The sequence below is a fragment of the Mustela erminea genome, chromosome 16 (genome assembly GCF_009829155.1).
Source record: "Mustela erminea isolate mMusErm1 chromosome 16, mMusErm1.Pri, whole genome shotgun sequence".
Taxonomy (NCBI): Eukaryota; Metazoa; Chordata; class Mammalia; order Carnivora; family Mustelidae; genus Mustela; species Mustela erminea.
This window is the reverse complement of record NC_045629.1, coordinates 31,191,127-31,216,310: the sequence shown is the minus strand read 5'-3', so window position 1 is coordinate 31,216,310 and position 25,184 is coordinate 31,191,127. Positions and strand designations below refer to the sequence as shown.

Genomic DNA, 25,184 nt, shown 5'->3' with positions numbered 1-25,184 from the left:
TATCACCTTACAGCAGTTAGAATGGCCAAAATTAACAAGACAGGAAACAACATGTGTTGGAGGGGATGTGGAGAAAGGGGAACCCTCTTACACTGTTGGTGGAAATGCAAGTTGGTGCAGCCTCTTTGGAGAACAGTGTGGAGATTCCTCAAGAAATTAAAAATGGAACTTCCCTATGATCCTGCAATTGCACTCCTGGGAATTTACCCCAAAGATACAGATGTCGTGAAAAGAAGGGCCATCTGTACCCCAATGTTTATAGCAGCAATGGCCATGGTCGCCAAACTATGGAAAGAACCAAGATGCCCTTCAGTGGACGAATGGATAAGGAAAATGTGGTCCATATATACTATGGAGTATTATGCCTCCATCAGAAAGGATGAATATCCAACTTTTGTAGCAACATGGACGGGACTCGAAGAGATTATGCTGAGTGAAATAAGCAGAGAGAGTCAATTATCATATGGTTTCACTTATTTGTGGAGCATAACAAATAGCATGGAGGACAAGGGGAGATGGAGAGGAGAAGGGAGTTGGGGGAAATTGGAAGGGGAGGTGAATCATGAGAGACTATGGACTCTGAAAAACAATCTGAGGGGTTTGAAGTGGCGAGGCGGGTGGGAGGTTGGGGTACCAGGTGGTGGGCATTACAGAGGGCACGGATTGCATGGAGCATTGGGTGTGGTGAAAAAATAATGAATACTGTTATGCTGAAAATAAATAAATTTAATTTAAAATAAATAAATAAATCTTAAAAAAAAATACATGGACTTCACATCCTAGATTTTCTATAATAAGTAATACAAAGAAAAATTAGTCCTATGTAGAAATTATTAGTTAGCACTTGATATGTTTATTTTGAAGAACTAATATCTCTATATAATGTCACTGTAAATGTGTAAATTTATGTTAGTATGTACATAAATATGTGTACCATTATTTCTTTTTTTAAAAAATTTATTTATTTATTTTGGCAGGGTATGATGGGGGTAGAAGGGCAGAGGGAGTAGACACTCCACTGAATGTGGAGCTGATATGGGGGCTCGGTCTCATGACAGTGAGATCATGAGCTGACTGAAATCAAGAGTCTGATACTTAACCGACTGAGGCACCCAGGTGCCCCTTTGCACCGTTATCTTTAACTGCCTATCAGATAGCCAGTATTCCCTGAAATTTTATGGGTATCATAAACTCATATGTGCAAAACTAACTAACTCTGTTACTGTACTGCTCTTACACCTCAATCATGGCTGCCTTTCTGCCTTACTTTCTGTAGCCAGTTGGAGGTCAGACATCTCCAGTGCTATTTGGTAAATGTCTCTTTTTTCCCTTAGGCTATATTCCTATGGCCACTGCTTCAGTGTAAGTCCTTTATCATCTCTATCCTAGCTAACTGGAGGAGACTCTTAATAGTTCACTTTTCATTTTCCCTCTCTCTCTGGTCCATCTTCCATACAGCTATCAAAGTTTTCTTTTTAAAACAAGGAACAAGTATTGTTACCCCATTAATGGCACACCTCTTTTGACTCCAATGCCACTTAGCCTACAGTACAAGACTCTTTACAACGTAATGTGAGGGTAAAAGTTGTTTACAGCAAGTTTTTGGCCCCTAATCTCCTATCATGTTGGCATAACTCTGTATTCCCTACCATTTTACATATTTTTACATCAAGGTTCGAATAGAGCCTGGTACATGACAGGCACTCAATACTGAACACATTTAATAAAATAAATTAAAGTAATACTGTTTGCTATATTTGTAATCCCTTCACCTTCCCCCATTCCACCAGGACCGTCCTGTTCAACTTTTAGGCCTCAAAGGGGAAAAATGGTACAGTAGAATAACAGGGATACTTAGGGAATCTGAATTCTATGACTAATTCTTAAAGAAAGCAGTCACCTCTAAGGTACCTGTTTTATCTATTACAACTTATAGCTTTATAGAAATATTTTCCATAACCAGGGTTAGACTGAACTCCATGGTATACCCAGCGGGTGACTGTGTGTCTACAGCCTGTGCTGTCTGCATCAGCATAAAAGGAGTTCAGAATGTTGTTGTCAGTGTGGATTGAGGCTACATTTATTATTTTTAGACAACATTTGACAAGTAAATGAGGAATTCAGAAATGGTTCTTGATTATGATTTTTGAAGGAGAGCTTTGTCTGATTACTTGACATAGCATCCAAATAGAATAGTAAGTGTACAATTTAAAAACAAATTCAGGTTAATCCAGGGGTCTTAGGCTTGTGGTAAAATTATTTCACTTACAGAAAATACATTGACTTCTACTGTGAAATGAAGCAAAAATAATGGAACATAAAACAGTATTTAAAATTCAAACAGTATTTTAATTTAAAATCTCTTTTAAAATATAATTATTCATACCCTGAATAGCCAAAGCAATCTTGGAAAAAAAAAAAAAGAACAAACCTGGACACACCAGTCTCTGGTTTCAAACTATATTACAAAGCTATAGTAATCAAAACAGTATGTTATGGGCATTAAAAACAGACAGACCAATGGGACAGAATAGAGAGCTAGAAATAAACCCACACATAGATGTTTAGTTAATTTATGGCAAAAGAGACAAGAATAAACAAGGGAAAGGGATAGTCTCTTTAGGATATGGTGATGGAAAACTGTACAGCCACATGCAAAAGACTGAAACTTGACTACTGTCTTTCAGCATACACAAAAAAGTAACTCAAAATGTATTAAGGACTGTGAACCCATAAATCTCCTAGAAGAAAACATAGGTGGTAGCCTCCTTGACATAGGTCTTGGTGATAATTTTTTGAATTTGACACCAAAGGGAAAAACAGCAAAAGCAAAAATAAACAAGTGGGACTACATCAAACTGAAAAGTTTCTTATAGCAAAGAAAGGAAACCATCAGCACAATGAAAGTCATCCTACTAAATGGGAGAAAAATATTTACGAGTCCTATGTCTGATAAGAGGCTAATATTCAAAATATGTAAAGAACTCATATAACTCAATAGCATTCTAAATTCTAAATAGACATTTCTAAATTCTAAATACACATTTCTCTAAAGAAGACATATGGTTGACCCACAAGTATATAAAAAAATGCTCATCATAGTCAATCATAAGGGAAATACAAAGCAAAACTACAGTGAGATATTGCTAGCTATTATCAAAAAAATAAGAAATAACAAGTGTCGTGAGGATGTAGAGAAAAGGGAACCCTGTAAACTGTTAGTGGCATTGTAAATTGCTACAGCCACTGTGGGAAAAAAAACGGCACAGAGGTTTCCAAAAAAACATTAAGAGTAGAACTACCACATGAGCCAGCAATTTTGTTTCTGGTGTTTATCTGAAGAAAGTAAAAACATGAACTCAAAAAGATGTATGCACCCCCATGTTCATAGCAGCCTTATTTATAATAGCCAAGATATGGAGACAACCTAAGTTTCCTTTGATGGATAAATGAAAAAACTGTAGTATGTATATGTACAGATACATATACATATTGTATATATATATGTGTATGTATATATAATGGGTATTGTTCAGTCATGAAAAAGAAGGAAATCTTGCCATTTGCAACAACATTGATGGACCTTGAGGGCATGATGCTAAGTGGAATAAGTCAGACAGAGGCAGACAAATATGTATGATCTCACTTACATGTGGAATCTGAACAAACAAAAAATAAAAACAAAGCTCATAAGAAAAGAAGCTCGTAGATACAGAGAATAGATTAGGAGTTCCCAGAGGTGGGATGGGGGGTGGGGGAGTGTATGGGGTCAGAAGCTACAGACTTAAAAAATAGGTCAAGGGAATGCAACATGTTGACTATAGTTAATAATACTGTGTGGTATATTTGAAAGTTCTAAGAGACCAGATCTTAAAAATTCTCATCACAAGAAAAAAAATTATATTGTAAGTATATATGGTGATGGATGTTAACCAGGCTTATTGTGGTGATCATTTCACTGTGTATCTAGATAACACATCATTATGTTATATACCTGAAACTTTTATAATGTCATCATATTATATGTTGATTGTGCTTCAGTATAAAAATAATTATTCATAATTTTATGAAATTTCTAATGTAAATATTTTACAACAGATTTTTAAAAAAAGATTTTGTTTATTTAGTTGACAGAGATCACAAGGAGGCAGAGAGAGACAGGAGGAGGAGGAAGCAGGCTCCTTGCCAAGCAGAGAGCCTGATGCGGGACTCGATCCCAGGACCCCGAGACCACAACTCGAGCCGAAGGCAGAGACCCAACCCACTGAGCCACCCAGGCTCCCCTACAACATATTAAAAAAAAAAATTTTGAAGAGATCTTATTAAATAATTAGTTGTTAACACTTAATTATTTTTTAAAATTTAGGAAGAAATATCTTCTACTGTATTACTACTCTTAGCTCAAATATCTCTTCACAGTTATAAAGGAGAGCATGCTATTTTAGGAACAGGCCATAGTGATGGCTAAATCATTTTCAATAAATGTTTAACTATTAGATTTACTGCTGTATCTTCCTATCATTTAAGGCTGTTTTAATTGGACCATGGCTTCAACTGAAAGTCTTCCAAAGGTGGTGGTGGGAGAAAAAGACGAGGAGGAGGAAAAGGAAGGAGAGAGAGGAAGGAGGGGCTGTCAACCACCGAAGTGGGGTAATGAGAAAGCAGATTATAGGAAGAAGAGGAAAAGACCGTCTTTGACTGCAAGCAGGATGAGACCCAGAAGCTGATACTCTCCTTTGTCTTTGAGCAGTGCTCTTTTCAGCTGCTCTGGTCAGAGCCTTTATGGGTGACATAGTGGCTCCTAGTGGAACGTTACAGTAGCAGCTCTTGTCCCTGCTGGGTTGGTGTGACTCTTTGCGCTACCTCTAGAGGGCAACTCATAGCCTGTGCCTGCGTAGAGTTTGTTTTGCCCTTGGCTCCCTACAAAAAGCTATTTTTTTGAGGTGCTTGTTTAAGTATCTTTAATATACTCTGTGGAGTTCTAAAACTAATGGTATGGCTGAAAGCGTAATATTCCTGCTACCTTTTCAGCTTTGTTTGGCATGTAGATTTGTTTTTGGTTTAGGTGAGCACTTGGGTGCTCAGGATTCCTTCCCAGTGAGTTTTGACTCACTGAAATCTGTCACCATAACCTTCCTGCGTCTGAGGTACTTGGCATCAGCCAAATGTTTTGACTCTCTTTTCTTTTGACTTTCTTTTTCTTGAGGCAGAGGTCATAAGTTTTTGGTCTTTGGGTCAGAGTTTGTTTTACCAGATTGATAAAGTAAAAGGCTTTTTAAATTTTTATTTTTTAAAAATATTTTATTTATTTGTCAGAGAGAGGAGAGAGAGAGTACAGGCAGGGAGAGTGGCAGGCAGTGGGAGAGGGAGAAGCGGGCTCCTTGAGGAGCTGGGACCCCGATATGGGGCTTAATCCCAGGACCCTTGGGTCATGACCTGAGTTGAAGGCAGGCGCCTAACTGCCTGAGCCACCTAGGCATCCCTAAAAGGCTTTTAAAAAAAATAAACATGGTAAAATTGGGAATTTTATGTTCATACATGGATTTCTGGCTTTTCTTGGAGAATCAAAATATGTGGCAGCCCTGGACTCGATTTGCGGCTGCAGCTGGAGCTGTCGTGGCTCTGCCTTTGAGACTGGTGCATATTCTGCTGCTCACCACATCCCCACCCAGCCTGGCATCTGAGTTTGTAATCCTTGGAGTACTACATGCCTTAAAAATGAGTCATAAAATGGTTGTATAGTTTGTAAAGAAAGCATACTATCAAACTCTTAATAATTCTCCCTGAAATAATAGATGTAAAACTTATTCCAAATACGTGATGTAGGTAGATTAAATTGTTAGTATTCTTCTGTAATTAGCTCTCACAAACAGAGACTTAGTAGTTCCCTTAGTTTGAGCCAGAGAATGCACATACAACACCACACACAAATTAAAGACGGGTAGAAAGTATAAGTCTGTACTCATGGATTTCTGAAAAACCATGTGTTTGGAAAAAAATTTGTAAGTTAAAAAAAAAAAAGTAAGGAATCTGCATTATAGGTTCAGTCATACCTCAAGTACATTCAGTATGTAAAAAGACTCCTAGAAAATGAGCAGCACAAAACAAGAAGCTATTTTTCCTTTGAAATTTTGCGTTAGGAAAAAGAAGAAAATTATAACAAAACTGTTTCAAAATACTATATAGCAAGAACTCATGTTCATCCTGGTAATTGAAGGATCCTTAATCACTTTTATCTTAATCTGTATTTAAACCAAAAAAAAATTTGAAGTATAATTAACATACAGTGTTATATTAGTTGGAGTATATGATATGAGTCAGCAGTTCTGTACATTAATGCTCATGATAGGTGTACTCTTAATCCCCTTGATCAGTTTCACATATTCCTTCCCTCTCCTACTTCTCCCTCTGGCAACCACCAGTTTGTTCTCTTTATTAAAGAGTCTGTTTTTTTGTTTGTCTCTTTTTTTATTTGTTCATTTGTTTATTTTGTTTCTTAAATTTCATATATGAGTGAAATCACGAAATTCCACATCAGAGTGAAATCATCTGATAATTGTCTTTCTTCTTCTGACTTATTTTATGTAGGATTGTATGCTCTAGGTTCCATCCATATTGTTGAAAATGGCAGGATCTCTTTTTTTTTTTCTTTTGTAGCTGAGTAATATTCTGTTGTATATTTATACTACATTTTCTTTATCCATTCATTTGTCACTGGATACTTGGGTTGCTTTTGTTGTAAATAATGCTACAGTAAACTTAGGGATGCATGTATCTTTTCTAATTGGTTTTCATTTTCTTTGGTTAAATTCCCAATAGTGGGATTAATGGATCATATGGTAATTCTCTTTTTCATTTTTTGAGGAACCTCCATACTGTTTAGTTACTCCCACTAAACTTGAATTTGAAGGCGTTCCCCCCCACCCAGATGATCAGTATTAGGAATAAAGTTAATCACCTTCTTGGATGCCCTACTCACATGCTCAGACTCTGAGCCCCCTCTGTCCCCATGGTAGGAGGTTTTATCTAAGGATAGTCCTTACTTTGCTCATATTCCAGATTCTACTCTGAGCCATGACATCAGCACCATTTCTTATAAGTGCTTTTCTTGGTTTCCTCTTCAAAAAGGAAAAGGAGGAAGAGGAAGTTGAAGAGTATATCTAGTTTTTTCAAGGAAAATTCCATTTAAATATTTTTTTCGTATTGTCACAAAATATAAATATACAGCATGTTGACTTTTAAAAGTTTCCCCTGTAAGATTTTATTACATCTATCATATTATACCTTTATTTTGAATTATATGCATATAAATCTCTCCTCTTTTTTTTTAGGGCTCTCCAAAAAATGTGGAATCCTTTGCATCTATGCTGAGACATTCTCCTCTTACACAGATGGGACCTGCCAAGGATAAACTAGTCATTGGACGAATCTTCCATATTGTAGAAAATGATCTTTATATAGATTTTGGTGGCAAGTTTCATTGTGTATGTAGAAGACCAGAAGTGGATGGAGAGTAAGTAGAATCATTTCTAGGTGTTTTGAGAGTGTTGATAAAAGTTGAGATACCGCAGAAGTATTATTGAACTTTAATTGGTGATTTGCTAAAAGTCAGAAAATATGTTTTATTTCTCTTCATTATGTTAGTTAGGGAAGTTAGGTGATTCATGTCATGTCATTTTAGTCACATTAGGCTAAGTTCATATCTTCTCAAAGCAGCGAGAGCACTTTTAGGGAAGTTATTACCTGGTAATAAACTGTTCCCCGCCATGAAATTAAAATAGGCTTTATAGTGATACATACTGCTCAGGCCATTTTACATGTAATCTTTTTTGCTTCTTTCTCTGTTCCACAGTCTACTGCTTCTCAGAGATGCCTCCCTTTCTACTTCTTCATGCTCCTTTCCTCTCCTGCTACCAAATTCCGATGCTTTATCATTTTCTTTTCTTATTTTGCATCTTTTCTCAGAAATATAATCTTCCGTATTATAGAACAGAATTCATTGTTTATAACTTACAAATAAAGATACTTGTGAGTATAAGTATGCACTGGGGAAGCCATTAAGGTAGGAGATCTAGGAGTAGCATATCACGAGTGAAAGGAGATGTGGAACTAAGATTCTGGGATTGGAAAACAGTGGTAAGCAGTATAGAAATTATTTTTCCCACCAGTTTTTATTGTGAACATTTAAAAAATTTCAGTATTTTTGATACCAGGATGCATCTTAGAGTTGATATGTCATTTTAATTGGCAATGTTTTTTATTCTTTTTTTTTTTTTTTAAGATTTTATTTATTTGTCAGAGAGAGAGAGCAAGAGCGAGCACAGGCAGACAGAGTGGCAGGCAGAGTCAGAGGGAGAAGCAGGCTCCCTGCGGAGCAAGGAGCCCAATGTGGGACTCCATCCCAGGACGCTGGGATCATGACCTGAGCCGAAAGCAGCTGCTTAACCAACTGAGCCACCCAGGCGTCCCAATGTTTTTTATTCTTAATAGTACATAAAGTAATGGTGACTCTAGTACTCATTGGTGTCTTAGGATGAATTACAGTGATTAAGAAGTTTGTGATGTTTAAGAATGAGTCATAGTGTAGAGATGAATAGGGAAAGAATCTGCTCTAGATCTAAGAGAGCAGTTATGAAAATGTGTATGTGTTGCTTCTCTGCTGAGAGTTCTGGGTATCTAAAGGTCCAGTTGATAACTGGGCTCAAATGATTCAGAGACATAAACTCATTCTCTCTGAATCTGAATTGGACCTGACAAACTTAATACAAATTTCCTCAGATCAGTGGCATGTGAATAAATATTTAATAATTAGTTCTCCAATAGAAAAGGCCCGGATTTGCCAATTTCTGTGGTCTAAAACACTCCCGCTGTGGCCAGTCCTTTTTTTTTCTTTCTTAAAGATTTTATTTATTTATTTGAGAGAGAGAGAGAGAGAGAATATGAGAGGGGAGGTCAGAGGGAGAAGCAGACTTCCCTTGGAGCTGGGAGCCTGATGTGGGACTCGGTCCCAGGACTCCGGGATCATGACCTGAGCTGAAGGCAGTTGCTTAACCAACTGAGCCACCCAGGTGACCCCTCACCATAGCCAATCTTACGTTACCAGTGTAATGCCCTGAGTGCAGAGTTGGGAATACGTGTACACAGTCAGCTCCCACTGGCTCTAGCACACCACTACCTCGGATAATCACAGGCTAAACAGTAAGTGCCACGAACCAGGTCATACCTAGCAAAGAAAATGGGCTGCTTATGCTACCTCACATTGAGAGGTAATGGCTCAAGATAGCTTGTCTTAGTATCAAATAACATACATGCTTAGTCAAAAATAGTAAGAACTCAAAAAATTTCTAAGTAGAATAAGTCTGTCAATGCAGATATTAATAGTGCCTTTCTATTGTATAATGGGTCATTGAAGGGATTAAATTAGGTAATGTATGTAAAGACTTAGATTGGTGACTGGCATTAATAAACAGATGCTACTATTATTACTGTTCTTGAAATCCTGGTGATTTGGATTTCTGTGAAGTAATGATGACATTACTCAAGAATTCCTATTGATGAGGGTTTTGTAGGAGGCAAGTGTGAAGATAGGTGGTCCTTAAGTTATCCTTCAAGAGAGGCATCCTAAGCTCTTGGATATTGTCAGTAGTGGCTGTGGCACTACTTTTCATTAATAGAAAATATGTCATTTTCTATATTTAAAATCGAAGTACTGTTTTATTTTATACAAAGAAATCTTCTCATCTCCCTGCAGTTGATAAGCTTTCATCATGTTCCCATGGGTGATACTCAGGTGCAATGGCCATATTTATTCTTTTTTTTTTTTTTTTTTAAGATTTTATTTATTTATTTGTCAGAGAGAGAACGCACAAGCAGGCAGAGTGGCAGGCAAAGGCAGAGAGAGAAGCAGGCTTCCTGCCAAGCAAGGAGCCTGATGTGGGCCTCGATCCCAGGACCCTGGGATCATGACCTGAGCTGAAGGCAGAAGCTTAACCGACTGAGCCACCCAGGCATCCCGGCCATCTTTATTCTTACAAGCTGACCTAACTTGCAGCCAGAACATCAGTATTAACTTTACAAAAAATAAAATTTACAGATAACTCTGCTGAATTATGAGCATTTCACCAGTTCAGTCAGATTTATTACAACTTGCAAATATAGCATACGTGTTTCCTTGTTTGTGGTTAGAATTTCGTTCATGATATTTCTTTCATGGGTATTTATTTCTTTGTGGATATTCTTTTATGTATACTGTTTTTTCCCATTTTGTTAAAATTCTAAAACATCAATTTTTTTTCATTATGTTATATGTTTGAACATAATATTACAAAATGCCTTAGAAACTAGAGTATCTGATTTGATTCTCAGACATTATTTCATACATCACAGAATTTTAAGTATCAGTTTTTGTGATTAGATATTTCTCTAGAAAGTACCATAATACGGTTTGAATTTATTTTATGTACAGTATAGCTTTAAGTGTTTAAATACTAGAATTTGTTGCAATATTTACTGTCTTAATTTTTCATTGAAAACTATACATATACCACCGAAGCACATGTTCTGTTACAGAAATTACTATATAGTTGAAGCCCTCATCTCCACATAAATTCCTGCCAGCGAAGCAATCTGTTTAACAAAAGATTTTTGGGGGTGACATGGATGGCTCATAATAATTTTTCAAGTGAATTGTCTAGCCTGTGGAGCAGTCTCTGTATTAGAGTCTTTTTAAAAATTTTTTATGCATTTAGCAAAGTTAAATGCTTGCATCTCTTTTTTTTTTTAGTTACCTACAGTAGTTATCTTTCAACTCCTGCTTTCATCTGATTGCCCAGGACCCAATCACTCTCCGCAGAAATTCCCACTTCAACTCCCAAATCACTCACAAAATCAATACATTTATGGCTGAGGATCACGAAGAGTGCAGGAATTGATTTATTTGTTCATCCATCCATTCACTCATTCAGCAAATGTTTACTGGACCTCTTCAGTTTGGCAGGCACTTTCGTAAGGGCTGGTAAACTAGTCAGACTAGCTCTCTGTTCGCATGAAATTGGGGCAACAACTTCTACTGGAGGGACGGAGAATATATAGTAAAGAAGTACACAAATAGGTTTTAAAAATTGGTAATTACATTAGTAAAAAGGATAATGTGACAAAATATCTGGCAGGTGGAAGATAATAGTAGTTAGGAAAGGGCTTTGATTATTACTTCTACTGTTGAAATCTGAAATACCCTCAGAGTGCATTTTTGTTAATTCTTCTAATGGTAAACAAGAGTCACGGCTTAAATTCTATTCCACTCTGGTCCTACAGACTGGTAATGTTATTTCTAATAATGTGCTAAGGGGAGTAGTGTACTTTAGTCAAGATTTGGCTTGAATGGTTTGGTTCCTTTTTTTCCCTTCCTATCTGTGTATATACATACCTTAATGGCTATGTAGGTAATAACTACAACTCCCTCTCTGCATACATTGTTTTCTGGGGAGAAACGTTCTATCTTAGCAAATCCTTTGTTGTCCAGTTTTTAATTCATCATGGAAAGGTTTCTACTCTTCCTAAAGTATTTTTTAAATTTCTTGATTTCTATATGTAGAAATGCTTAGGTTCTTTCCAAAACCCTTCCCTACGTCTCTTATAGTTACTTGTCACTTACGCTTTGAAAGTATTGAGGCACCTGGGTGGGTCAGTTGGTTACGTGTCTGACTCTTGATTTCGGCTCAGGTCATGATCTCAGGGCTGTGAGACTGAGCCTCACGTCAGGCTCCATGCTGAGCATGGAGCCTGCTTTAGATTCTTTCTCCCTTTCCCTCTGCCTCTCCCCCTCACTCTTCCCTTCTAAAAAAAAAAAAAAAAAAGGTATTACAGAAAAGTGTCAAATCAGCTTAGTTACTGTTTCATTTACTTTGCCTTTCTACCTGTATCCAAGACAAAATTTTTGGGTGGGAAATATTTTATTTAGATCTATGTGTTGTCTTTATAGTTGGTAGAAAGATGATAATAACAAATGAGAAAGTAATGAGATCGAGCTAGGTCTCTGGTCATCCCCTTTTCATATCTACAAGTTTAGATTACATGATTAGATAGAGCAGCTTTTTGGGCTGGACACATGTTTACTCTCCACCTCCATGATGTCAGGCTGCCTCTGAGCAGATTTTAGGGGGGTGACTGAGTAAGGGCATAACTTCTTGCTTTGGTACATTTACTTAAGAGCCTACAAGTAAGATGCAGATATTTTGCATAATTTGTTCATCATTCATCAGCCTGACCTGCTTTTTAAAATTCCTTTTGAGAATCATTTTTTTCTCTTCAGTTTGACTTCTGTGTCATTGAATCTGTTCTACTTTAGGACAGTTTCAGTTAATTAAATGCAAAGAAAAATAAGTCAAATTTAATAAAATACCCAGTTTGGCAAAATGTTTTAAGTTTTTCATTATTTTTAAGATTTTTTAAAAGTTTAAAATTTTAATTCCAGTATGGTTAACATACAGGGTTATATTAGTTTTAGGTTTATAAAAAGTGATTCAATGATTCGGTATATTACTTAGGGTTCATCGTGATAAGTGTAAACTTTAATCCCCATCACCTGTTTCACCCATCCCCCACTGACCTTCCCTCTGGTAACCATCCATTTGTTCTCTATAGTGAAGAATCTCTTTCTTGTTTTGTCTCTTTTTTTCCTTTTGCTCATTTGTTTCTTAAATTCTGTATGAGTCGGATCATGTGGTATTTCTCTTTCTCTGAGTGACTTATTTTCCTTAGCATTATATACTCTCTACTTCTATCAGTGTTGTTGCACATGACAAGATTGCATTCTTTTTTATGCCTGAATAATATTCCACTGTGTATGTGTATACCACATCATCTTTAACCATTTATCTATCAGTGGACACTTGGGCTACTTCCATAATTTGGCTGCTGTAATACTGCAGTAAACAGGGCTGCATATATCCCTTTGGATTAGTTTTTTGTATGTGTGTGTTTTGGGAGTAAATACCCAGTAGTGCAGTTACTGGATTGTAGGGTAGTTTTATTTTCAGCTTTTTGTGGAACCTTTATACTGTCTTCTCCAGTGGCTGCAATAGTTTATATTCCTACCAGCAGTGCACAAGGGTTCCTTTTTCTCCACATCCTCAACAACACTTGTTTCTTTCATTATTGCTTTTAATATAGTTCATGGTGTTTCAAACTCAGAGCAACTGATAAGAATCAGAAATTATTTTGGTTAACCGAATATTCTAATTAGCTAAGTGATAGCCTTTTAATAAGTTCTATAGCTTTTCTGTTTTGATACTTGTTTTTTATTATACCTTGCTCTATTCTCAACATGGGGCTTGAACTCACAACCCTGAGATTGAGAGTCCCAAGTTCTACCGCCTAAGCCAGCCAGGCATCCCTGATGATAGTTTAGAGGAACACTTTCAGCCTCTGTCCCAAGAAGCTCTCGAGTTCTGCAGAAAGGTTTCAGAGACTCTTCTGGGGTAGCCGGGAAATTAGACCCCACTTTCAGAGTGGCTCCATCTTCATTTTATACATTACAATTTTGGAACACTTTGTTTAAAGAGTCAGGGAGCACCTGGGTGCCTCAATTAAGTGTCTGACTCTTCATTTGGCTCAGGTCATGATCTCAGACCACAGATATGCTCCACTGAGAGGGAGTCTGCTAGATATTCTCTCCCCCGCCCTACTCTCTCTCTCTCAAGTGAATAAATAAATCTTAAAAAAAAAAAAATGTGTATGTGGGAAATGGTATATTTCTACCACAAAAAAAAGTTTGAAAAATACTTCTAAAAGAAAATTCTAGAAAGATGTTACATTAATAGTCACAGTCATCAGAGTATAAACTATGGTATTTAAGCATGAATAATAGTATTGTGATCCACTTAGACTGAGTTGCAAAATAGAAATTAATTCAGAGATCTTGGAGGTGTGGATGGGGCCTAATTTTAACAATACCAACCTTAAAAGTTTTAATCATTATATTGTTTTTCCTTCATGTCAGATTGTGACTTGAAATCAGAAATCAGATTATGACAAATTTGAGCGAATGACTCAGGCATTAACTTCTTTGGTAGTTATCATTGCATTAACTGACTTGCTAAATTAATCAACAATTTTCTTCTCTAAAACCCACTGACCGATACCAGCATTGACTGGAAAATTAGAAATCGGTGGTCCTCTACAATATCTGGTTCTTTCACTTCTTCCGTTCAACTATATCTTTAGCTAAAGCTACTTGTGCTTGTTCCCAAATATATTTATTTTATTTTATTTTATTTTTTTATTTGACAGAGATAGAAACAGTGAGAGAGGGAACACAACCAGGGTGAGTGGGAGAGGAAGAAGCAGGGAGCCCGATGCGGACCTCAATCCCAGGACCCTGGGATCGTGACCTGAGCCAAAGGCAGACGCTTAATGACTCAGCCACCTAGGCGTCCCCCAAAAGCTATTTATATTGTTAAGTAATTTTTTGATTATTGCATAAATTAATAAAATATGAGTATGGAAAGGATTTTTGTTCTTAAGAAAGGCTAATTTTAATGTTTTGGAAAGATCCTCATAAAGGAGAGGTTTTTTTTTTTTTTTAAAGATTTTATTTATTTATTTGACAGAGAGATCACAAGTAGGCAGAGAGGCAGGCAGAGAGAGAGGAGGAAGCAGGCTCCCTGCTGAGCAGAGAGCCGGATGTGGGACTCGATCCTGGGAACTCGAGATCATGACCTGAGCCGAAGGCAGCGGCTTAACCCACTGAGCCACCCAGGTGCCCAAGGAGAGGTATTTTTTAAGAAACTACTATTTAATTAGTTTGGGCAAGTAAACCATAAAGATGGGGAAGGGGAATCGTAAAAGTCTGGAAGGAATTGCTTTCCAACTGTCTTTCTGTTCTTGTTTTACTTTAAAGTGGCTGATTCTGGCATTCCCAGACATTTTAGTAAGGGTATTGCTTATATAAAGAAATCAGTGCAGAGCTCCAGTGAGTGGACCTCTCCTCAGCGAGAAGGCCTGGACCTCTGTCAGAGTATTTGCATTATTTGCTAACCTAATGTCTTCACAGTATATGTGTATGCTTTTTTAATGAGTTCTCACTTTAACTTACTTTTCCATGAGCCAATCTAAAGTCAGAGGGCTTCACTGTGACTTAAAAACATAAAGCTCTTACCTGTCACCTGCCCTTTTTTTGAGACATTTTTTCTTCTGTTATTAACACAGCACACAAGTTCACAAAATTTGTCCTAGTGTGATCTAAGATTGTTCCCTTTCCATATTCCCATCTGATAAACATAATAGCTAGTTTTTTTGAAAACCTACATTGGTACTCCATATGTATTGTCTGATGGTCTTTCTGGAAAACAGTATGGAGGTTCCTCAGGAAGTTAAAAATAGAGGTACCCTATGACTCGCAATTGCACTGGGTATTTACCCCAAAGATACAAATGTAGTGATCCAAAGGGGCACCTGCACCCCAATGTTCATGGCAGCAATGTCCACAATAGCCAAACTATGGAGGAAGCCTAGATGTCCATCAACAAGTGAATGAATAAAGATGTGGTATGTGTGTGAGATATATATATATATATATATATATATATATATATATATATATATATATACACACACACACACACACACACATGCATACACGCACACTCAACGGAATGTTAATCAGCCATCAAAAAGGATGAATCTTAGCATTTACATCGACATGCATGGAACTGGAGGGTTTTATGCCGAGTGAAGTAAATCAGTCAGAGAAAGACAATCATCATATGGTTTCACTAATATGTGGAATATAAGAAATAGCGCAGAGGATCATAGGAGAAGGGAGGGAAAACTGAATGGGAAGAAATCAGAGAGGGAGACAAACATGAGAGGCTCTTAACTATAGGAGACAAACCGAGGGTTGCTGGAAGGGAGGTGGATGGGAATAGGGTAACCAGATGATGGACATTGGGGAGGGCAGGGGTGATGTGATGAGCACTGGGTGTTATATGCAACTGATAAATTACTGAACTCTACATCTGATACTAATCATGTACTTATATGTTGGCTAATTGAATTTTAATTTTAAAAGAAAGTAGGGGATATTTTCTCCATTTTCCAAATGAAGAAAGTGAGTCTCTGAGCATAATATGCTGCAGTGACCCAGCTGGTAATTAATAAGGCAGGGATTCAAACTTGAGGCTGTGTGTATCCAGCACAGCCCTTGAATGTTCTTTTCACTTTACTGTGCTGCTCTCTAGCTCCCACAACATATAGTTACTAAGTATCATAGGACCCTCTGAAAATGGTCTCACATATGAGCCAGTTTTTATACAAGGGACCCTGAAGACAGTGTGGTGGGAAGGCTCTGTGGGAGGTCTGTTGAAGAATTGTAGGTAGCCTGTTATAATATCCTTGGTTGTGGTGTGCATGATCTGATATGTTTGGGTAGAGTTACCACTGATAAGCTAATGATAGTGGGTCCAGGCTTTGTTTCAGAATACATGCGTAACATAATTATGGTGAGACCTGTAGTCACAGGAGCTGGTTAATGTCTGACAGTGATCAGAGCTAAGAGTCACCTGGCCTGTTATTTGGGAGTGCTTATTTCAAAAAAGTTTATTCTGCAAATTGTAGAAAGTTGACTCTTTACGTGTTAATACTCAATTTTTAATTCTTTTTTTTAAGTGAATTTTTTAAAAAAATTTTAAAAAATTTTAAAATGTTTTATTTATTTATTTGACAGAGGGAGAGAGAGATCACAAGCAGGCAGAGAGGCAGGCATAGAGAGGTGGGGGAAGCAGGCTTCCTGCTGAACAGAGAGCCCCATGCGGAACTCAATCCCAGGACCTGAGACCATGACCTGAGCCAGAGGTAGAGGCTTAACCCACTGAGCCAGCCAGGCACCCCTCAATTTTTAATTCTTTGATTCTTTTTATCAAATGTCTCATCTACTTTCCTTGAACCTTGTCAGACCTAAAGTAGTTTAACCTGGCTTTTGGTCTTTGCTTTTGATGAACCAAGGTCATAAATATGAACATTAATATCTGTGTTGTATTATAATTCAAATATATAGAACTATTGCTCTTTAACTACACAACACTCCCAATTCTGTAGTTTTTGTGTTTTGCCTTTAGATGTCATTATTCTTTCTCTGCTGTTTTACCTGTGTCTCCATTTTTAGCTTTTTTGAACTTTTAAATTTTCTTCTAATATTCTGATGCCCATGAATTGATCACCAGATTTATTGTGCTTAAAATAAGAGCAGCTGGTATTTGAGGATGACCTCTCAGCCTCTTCTGTAAGTAAAGTGTATGTGCTTTAGCAGATGGACTTCAACATGTGTTTTGACAGCTTCTAAACTCCTCTGCTTAGTTCTCATTGGGTTCTGTGGAGACTTGATGTCACCAGATTAGTAACTTCCTGATAAGTGAAGTGTAACTAGGTTGGGGTCTTGCCTGTGTTGACTGCGTGTCCACCGATGCCTTTGATAGGGATTGTCACATCTCAGGACAGTGTTTGTTGAACTAGTCAATGTGCTGAGTGTCTTGAACATGAGTATTTATTGTGGTGGAGACTATAACACCTCCAGTAGGAATATTAGTGAAAATAAGATGGGATTACTGGTCCTCAAATACTATTTGAGTTGATATCAATTCTTAGATACATTTGTAAGTAAATGGGTAAATTCCCTAAGAGCATTATTAAACCCAGAGTATTGTCTTCTATAGCATTGCTTAGTTTGGCTTGAAATGTACCTGTAGTGCAGTTTGTCATTCTCAAGAATTAAGCTTTTGATTTTATTATTTTTATTGTTTTTTAAATTGAGTTTTTATTTTGATTCCAGTATAGTTAACATACAATGATATGTTAGTTTCAGGTGTACAGTGTAGTGATTCAGCAATTCCATACATCACCCAGAGCTTATCACAAGTGCCCTCCTTAATCCCCATCACCTGTTTCACCCAGCCCTCCACCTGCCTCCCCTCTGGTGACCATCAGTTTATTCTCTATAGTTAAGAGTCTGTTTCTTGGCTTCTTTCTCTCCCCCACCCCCCTTTTTTTTCTTGAATTCCACATATGAGCAAAATCATATGGTGTTTATCTTTCTCTGACTGACTTATTTTGCTTTCATAATGCCCTTTTGCTCCATCCATGTTGTTGCAAAAGGCAAGATTGTATTCTTTTATATGGCTGGATAATATTCCATATGTATCACTCTTCTTTATCCACTTTATTTTTAAATAAACTAGGTCATGTGCAATTTTTCACTGAGTCAGCAAGCATTTCACTAGCAGCTGTCATGTGTCACCTCTGTGTTTAATGCTATTGATGTTCAAATTAAAGACTCCCTGCTTTCAGGGAGTCTGATTCAGTTGGTGATAGAGAGGTAAATCAATATACATTACACTGTGTAAGTTCTATTTACTGTATCCTACAGGATTGGAAAAGAGGGGATCAGTGATTCTGTTAGGTTGTCAGAAAAGGTTTCCCAGATGAACTAGCAATTGAATTGAGTTGTAAAGGATGAAGAGTAGGAGATACAAAGTGTAAAAAGTGCCTGCACTTGGAAAAGTTTTAAGTGAGAGAGAGCCTGGCTTTTCTGGGAACCCAAGTGGCTTACTTGGCTTAAGTTGAGAAGGGATGAGAGAGTGGGGGGATAGGCAGGAGACAGATCTTCAAGGGATTTATATATTATTTTTAAAAATTGGGGCTTTGTTCTGAAAGTGATAAAGAGCCATTAAAACACGGACTGGGTTTGTGTTTCAATGAGATCATTCTGGCAGTGCTGTGGAGCCTATATTGGAAGAATGAAATGAGTTAGGCCAATAAAGAAGCTTCCGGAAAGAAGTGATGAGAACATTAATTAAGTCTGAGGGTCAGGAGAGGAGACTTGCATTAGCAATTTAGGAGGTAGAAGAACCAGGTCTTGGTGATTCAGTATGGATAGTGAGGTTGACATTTTGGTGTTTGATTTAAGACATGAATGACTAGATAGATAGTAAGTCTGGATGTATTGGGGAGGTGGAGAAGGGGAATGGATTATATTGATATTTTTGTATGCTTGAAAAATAAAAATTTAAATGCTCAGATTTAGGTCAGTTTTGATTCTCTCATTCCCACTCATTGTCATACAACTACTGATTAGTGTCAGTTAAGGAACATTTCTCTTTTTACTGAAATATAATATCCTTGTGGTTAAGCCATGCTTATATTTATGGCTAGAGAGCCAAATTCTCTAAATTTTATTTTATTGTTATATTTTAATTTTGATTTTTCAAGAATTGTATATATTTCTCTAAAATCCTTAAGTCCAGTTTTACAAATGAAATCTATTTATTTATTAACGTGTTAATGAAGATCACGTCTCTTAAAGCATTATTTCTACACTGGCATCTCTATCAAAACACACATGATTGACAGTTCTGAAAATCGAAGAGTTTCAAAACAAGCATGATTGGCAGTTCTAAGGTAACTAGCACGTGCACTGAATATTATTTGTACTTTTGTTTGACACTAAGGTGGAAAAAATGAGCTAATTTCCCAGTCTTTGTTTCTATTTCAGGTTGTATGATATATAGGGTCAAATAAAGAGTGGGTGGATATTGAATGTTTCAAAGACTGAAGTTTTCAAGGTGTGGTGGTGGGGGAAAAGAGAAAATAAGAATTTGAAATAAGTGGTTTTCTTTTTTCCAGAGGACATGGTACACAGTTAAAAAGTATGAATGTTTTGAAATAGATTTGTGATTGAAAATCATTCTATCATATTTTCTTAACAGAGCTCTGCTTATTTATTTATTTTTTTTAGGATAAAAGAACTTCTATTATATTTAATTTCTTAGTAAGAAGCCTTAAGAATATGTATAAATTATAAAATACGATCCCAGAAGTGTCTTACGTTCATGACACCTCGTCAGGCTTTTGAATAGCATTAGACTTAAAAACAACAACAAAACCAAACTCGCAGATAAAGAGAACAGATTGGTGTTTGCCAGAGGCAGGAGGTAGGGGGTGGCAAAATGGAGGATGGGACTTCAAAAGTACAAATAAGCCATGGAGATATGATATATTGCATGGTGACTATAGTTAATGATACTGTGTTGCATATTTGAAAGTTGCTAAGAGTAGATCTTGAAAGTTCTCATCACAAGAAAAAAATTTCTTGCATAATTATATATGGTGATGACATTAGCTAGACTTGCTGTGGTATCATTTCACAATATATATGAATATCAAATTATTATGTTGTACACCTGAAATTAATGTTATATTTGTCAGTTATTCTTCAGATTAAAAAAAAATGTTTTTAATGAAGAGTACTAGAGGTTCTTTTTTCCCCTCTCAGATACATGACATGTTCTGTTGGATTGATTTGTTCTATTAGATTCTATTTTGATTGATGTGCAAAATTGATTTGCTTTGTATAGCATATTCATGTATGTATAGCTGCGTTAGCCCAGAAGTTGTGTATAAATTTATATGTCTAATAGGTTTGCCATATATGCCTTCCCAGAACTGTAAAGGTTAAAAGTGAATCTGGAAACTACTATGGTGGCTGCTTGTTAAGGAATGCGAGCAATTAAGTGTTCCCGCAAAAGCTTTGAAGTTAATATCTTAATAGGATGAAGAGGAGAAAAAGTCAAGGCTGCACTCCCTACAATTGGTTCAGGCTGTAGTTCTATTGACTTAAGAATAAGAGTTTAGAAAAATTAAAAGCTATTTTCAGTAGAAAGTGTGAGTTCTACTTTAGTGTGTAGAATTTTGTTTTAATTTAGATTGCCACTTTATAACATGTAGAAACTCTCAGGGACCCAGGAGTTTGTATTCTGTAATTTGTGGTTAATAGTAAGAACAATAATAGCTAACATTTGTTGAGCCCTCTATGCTAGCACATTACTGAGTTTTGTATGTATTATTTAATCTTTTTATTACTCTATGGTACATGCTTTTAGAATCTTTATTTAAAAAACACTGAAGAAACAAAGGCTATAGAGATTTTAAGTCATTTCCCCAAGGGTAGCAGCTAATAAGTAAGCAGACCTAATATGATATAGCTTCTTACTGTTCATCACTACTTTATACTGATTAAATACACTTCCTGGGTGAGTATATGTGTGTGTGTGTGTGTGTGTGATTTGTTAATTTTTTCAGCAACTATTTGTTGAGTATCTTAATTACAATGTGCTGAATGCAGTTTAAATGTACTGTATGATGTCTTTAGGAGGAAGCGTGCATAGGGCACAGAGGAATACAGAGGAATATACCGGGATAAATGCCTACATGAGTGATGTGGTCAAGCACAGAAATCAGAGGAGAAGCTGGAGAAATGAAAGTTGAAATGGTTTCATAAAAAAAAAGGGCCTCCTCAAAGAGAGGAAACTTTAGCTAGAGTCTGAAAGATGGGGGAGGGGCATTAGGAGATGCATATTAAGAAGACATCTGTGGGGAAAAATCACGAGTAAAGGCATGGCACTGAGAATGAGCTTGATGAGATCGTGTTAGTTATTTCTACCTGTGAAACATGTTCCTCCAAAACTGAGTGGCTTAAAACAATAAAAATTTATTCTTTCCCACAGTTGCTATGGGTCAGGAATCCAGGAGTGTTTTAGCTGAACGGTTATGGCTCAAGAGTTTCTCATGAAGTTAAGGCAAAACATTGGCCAGGACTGCAGTCATCTGAGGGCTTGACTGAGGCTGGAGGATATGATGCCTTGGTGGTTCCTTCACGTGCCCGGCAAGTTAATGCTGGCTGTGGCCGGAGGTCGCAGTTTCTCATCACATGGACTCTCCATTGGGCTTTGTGAGTGTCTTCATAACATAGTAGTTAGCTTCCCCCCAAGTGAATAATTTAAAAAAGGTTGAGGTGGTTGTGATACCTCTTATAACCTAGCCATGCATTGTCACTTCTCCCTTATTCTGTTCATTAGAAGCAAGTCACTAAACCTAGTCCATACTCGAGGGGAAGGGAATTAGTTTCCACCTTTCAGAGGGAATTGTGTACAAAATATCTGTACATATTCTGTATGTTGTGTACATAATATCTGTACAGATACAAAATATCTGTATACCATAGTGATCAGGAGCCCATGGCTTGGTGAAGTTTTAGAGGGGTAAATGTAATACTTGCTTTGCTAGACAAGCAAGCATCCTTAGAGAATATTCTGAATTTCAGGGGCACCTGTGTGGCTCAGTTGGCTAAGCATCTTCCTTCGCCTTGGGTTGCGATCCCGGGATCCTAGGATCGAACCCCTTTTTGGGCTCCCTCCTCAGCCTCAACAGGGAGCCTGCCACTCCCCTGCTTGTGCTCTCCCTCTGTCAAATAAATAAATCTTGAAGAAAGAAAGAGAGGGAGGGAGGGAAGGAAGGAAGGAAAGAAAGAAGGAAGGAGACCCTGAATTTCAGGCTAAGAACTTAGGACAGAGGAAAGACAGCAGAGTGGCTTTTGGTTAGTGATATTTTTGTGCAATGACATCTGCAGTGTGTGAGATGGAATGGTTGCCGCAAGGACGGTTCTGACACTGTCATAGTAGTCCAGGCAGGGGCTGGCCCAGGGTGAGGAGAGATGGGAAAGGAAAGCTAGGAGGAACTGTTCACAGAAATGACTAGTGCTTGAGGTTTCCAGCCTAAGGGCCTAGACAAACAGAGGTCACAGCAATAGGAAGTTGGGCAGAGTTACTGTTCACAGGGCAGGACATGGAGCTCTGTTTTAGACATGTTGTGTTTTTCTGTAGATATTTGGCCACATGGGATTGGATTGATGAAAAATTAGGCTGTAAAGTAACAATAGAGCTAGAATTAGCAATTCATATTGGACTATAATTTTCTATATCTTCTTTTATCAGCAAAAATGAAACAAAACAAAACAAAAAAAACAAAGGCAACAGCATCAGTGCAGAGTTGTGTTTGCACTACATTAAGGGAGGGGGACTGACTTGAAGAAACCTTGCAGTGTTCAGGTTCAGGCATCTTTAGAACTGAGAAAGCTTTATTTCTCAAAGTGGAATACAGATAGAGCAGTAACAGATGAGATCCTGAAGAAGTTGCGGAACCTTGCCGGGTATATTCAGTAGATGTTCGTATTACTCGACTTGGACCAGAGTTCTGAAAATTCTTTCACTCGCTTTTAGTAGACTTCCTATTAGTTTACCTTCTTCACTCTTAGGCCTCTTGTTCCTCTCCTCCTCCTCCTTAGCAGATAACTTATCTCCTTCTTTATTGAAATCAAGTTCATACATTAGTTTAATCCATATGAAACTACTATTTTTTTAAGTAAAATTGTTGAATATCTGATTCAACTTAATATCCATGGATTTCCTATTCTTTACCTTAAATCATCTTTTTCTAGAGAATTTGATAAAATTTGAAACAATTTTACCTTGTTTCCTCTTCAAACTATTGTTCTATTCCTCCCTGTCCCCCAGATTGCCCCTGTATTCCAGATTTCCATTAATACCTCGGGTCAGCCCACCTGGCTTGCCCTCACCATCCTACTAACTGCACATGCCCTTTTAAATTTGGTAGTGCCCCAGGCATCTGCCCAGCAGTTTGCTCAAGCTCTCTCATAGTCCACACCAGTGGCTCTTCCTTTTTCTGAAACTGTCACATACCTTCATATTCTTGGTGATTCTTCTACTTCCCTGTTCTTTTTATACATTCCTCCAAAAGTGCTTTATAAAATTTTGGGAAGAAAGAAAGTAAGGCGGAAATACGGTAGTTTTGGGCTTGTCTGGGGAAGTTGAGGAGGTCATATATCAGGAAAAACGTTGGGGTGGAGGACAAGAGGCCTTGGTTCTGATTCTATATCATCATTGAAAAGCACTTTATATGCCTGTAAGTGGCCCTTACAAATGTCTCCATTTGTATGTATCCCTTTTTCTTTTATTTTAATTGTGAGTAAATTAGGAATTCAGGTTCAACATCGTCCCATACTTGAAAATACAATGCTTTGTTTTTAGCTTGTTTTAATTCTTAAGGAAAGATTTTTCCATAAATATACTACAGTTAAATTTCTTTTAAAGTTTTAATTCAGAACCTTAATTTTGGACCTAAAATAGAATACTTTGTATTCTTTTTTAAAATGCAAATTAGTATTAAATAGGTATAATTAAATCCTTAATTAGTACTGATTGAGCACATTATAATGTTCATGTGGATTGTATGCTACTGACTGTGTCATTTTTGAATTTATTAAGCAACAACTCTTTCCTGGATGTATTACCCTTAAAAGCATTTTTCTTTACATATAGTACTTTTTTTGATAATAGGATTACCAGTTACTTGTTATGGCATGTAGTAGAGAGAACTGTCCATCTTTCAGCATGGAATGTGATTTGAGGTTATTCGGCTTTGGGAATATATTGCTGTGAATGCGTATATCTTGAGACTCAACATTTTCGCTGGAGTTAACCTTACCTGAGAACTTTTGTTTTACTCACCATCCATTTTGTTTTGGCCTTTACACTATATTTACTTTTTATTTACTGGGACAATATGATGTGCTCTACTGGTTTCGAAAAGTTAACAGCTAAACATAAATTCTTTAAATCTCACAACCTAATCCAGAAACTGATTTTCTTTTTCTAATTGTAATTGCAAATATTTTAGCCTGACTGTTTCCTGAATGTAATTTATTTAGAAACTTTAATTTTGAATTTAGCTTCTTTTTCAAATACTGTACCTTCGTCATGAATTTTTAAGTTCTTTGTTTCATGTGTTTCACTGAAGGAAAAATCTGAAGTTTGAAGGAAAATGTTCCAGAATTAAAGCTTAGCATATGCTAATTTGTGATATAAGTTCTATATGTGTTAGTAATGGTGATGATGGTGGTGATGATGATGGCTGATTATAGCAGCAGCCACTTCCTGATTTTTAGAACTGTTATGAATGTCTCTCTCCAAAGGAATTTTAAGTCACTTTAAGAAAACAAACATATGCTATATCTTTTGGCAAAAATAATTTTTAAGTGTCTGGCATAGTGCCTTGCAGATTATAAATTCGCCATAAATATTAAGCGTTTAGCTAACAGTAGGGTGTTGAAATTATTGGTTGAGATGTACTATTCTTAGTTTTCTGTTGGTGTTGCAAAGGAACAGAAGTACATTTGTTGAGTAGATATAACTATCCCTGTTTAAGTAAAGTAACAAGAACTGTTAAGAAGAAAAATAAAAGTAATGTTGAATTCAGTGAGAATTTATTATTTTCCAGAA

At 36.9% G+C, this 25,184-nt stretch overlaps 1 protein-coding gene across 4 annotated transcripts in view; it reads left to right on the top strand.

The window, feature by feature from the left end:
• The window catches only part of MRPS28 (mitochondrial ribosomal protein S28), a 126,926-nt gene that overhangs the window by 16,101 nt on the left and 85,641 nt on the right, over positions 1-25,184 (top strand). For all 4 annotated transcript variants that reach the window (XM_032316902.1, XM_032316903.1, XM_032316904.1 and 1 more), the window contains exon 2: positions 7,332-7,513. In XM_032316902.1, coding sequence (XP_032172793.1) covers positions 7,332-7,513 — 182 coding nt within the window. The remainder of the gene's footprint in view (positions 1-7,331; positions 7,514-25,184) is intronic.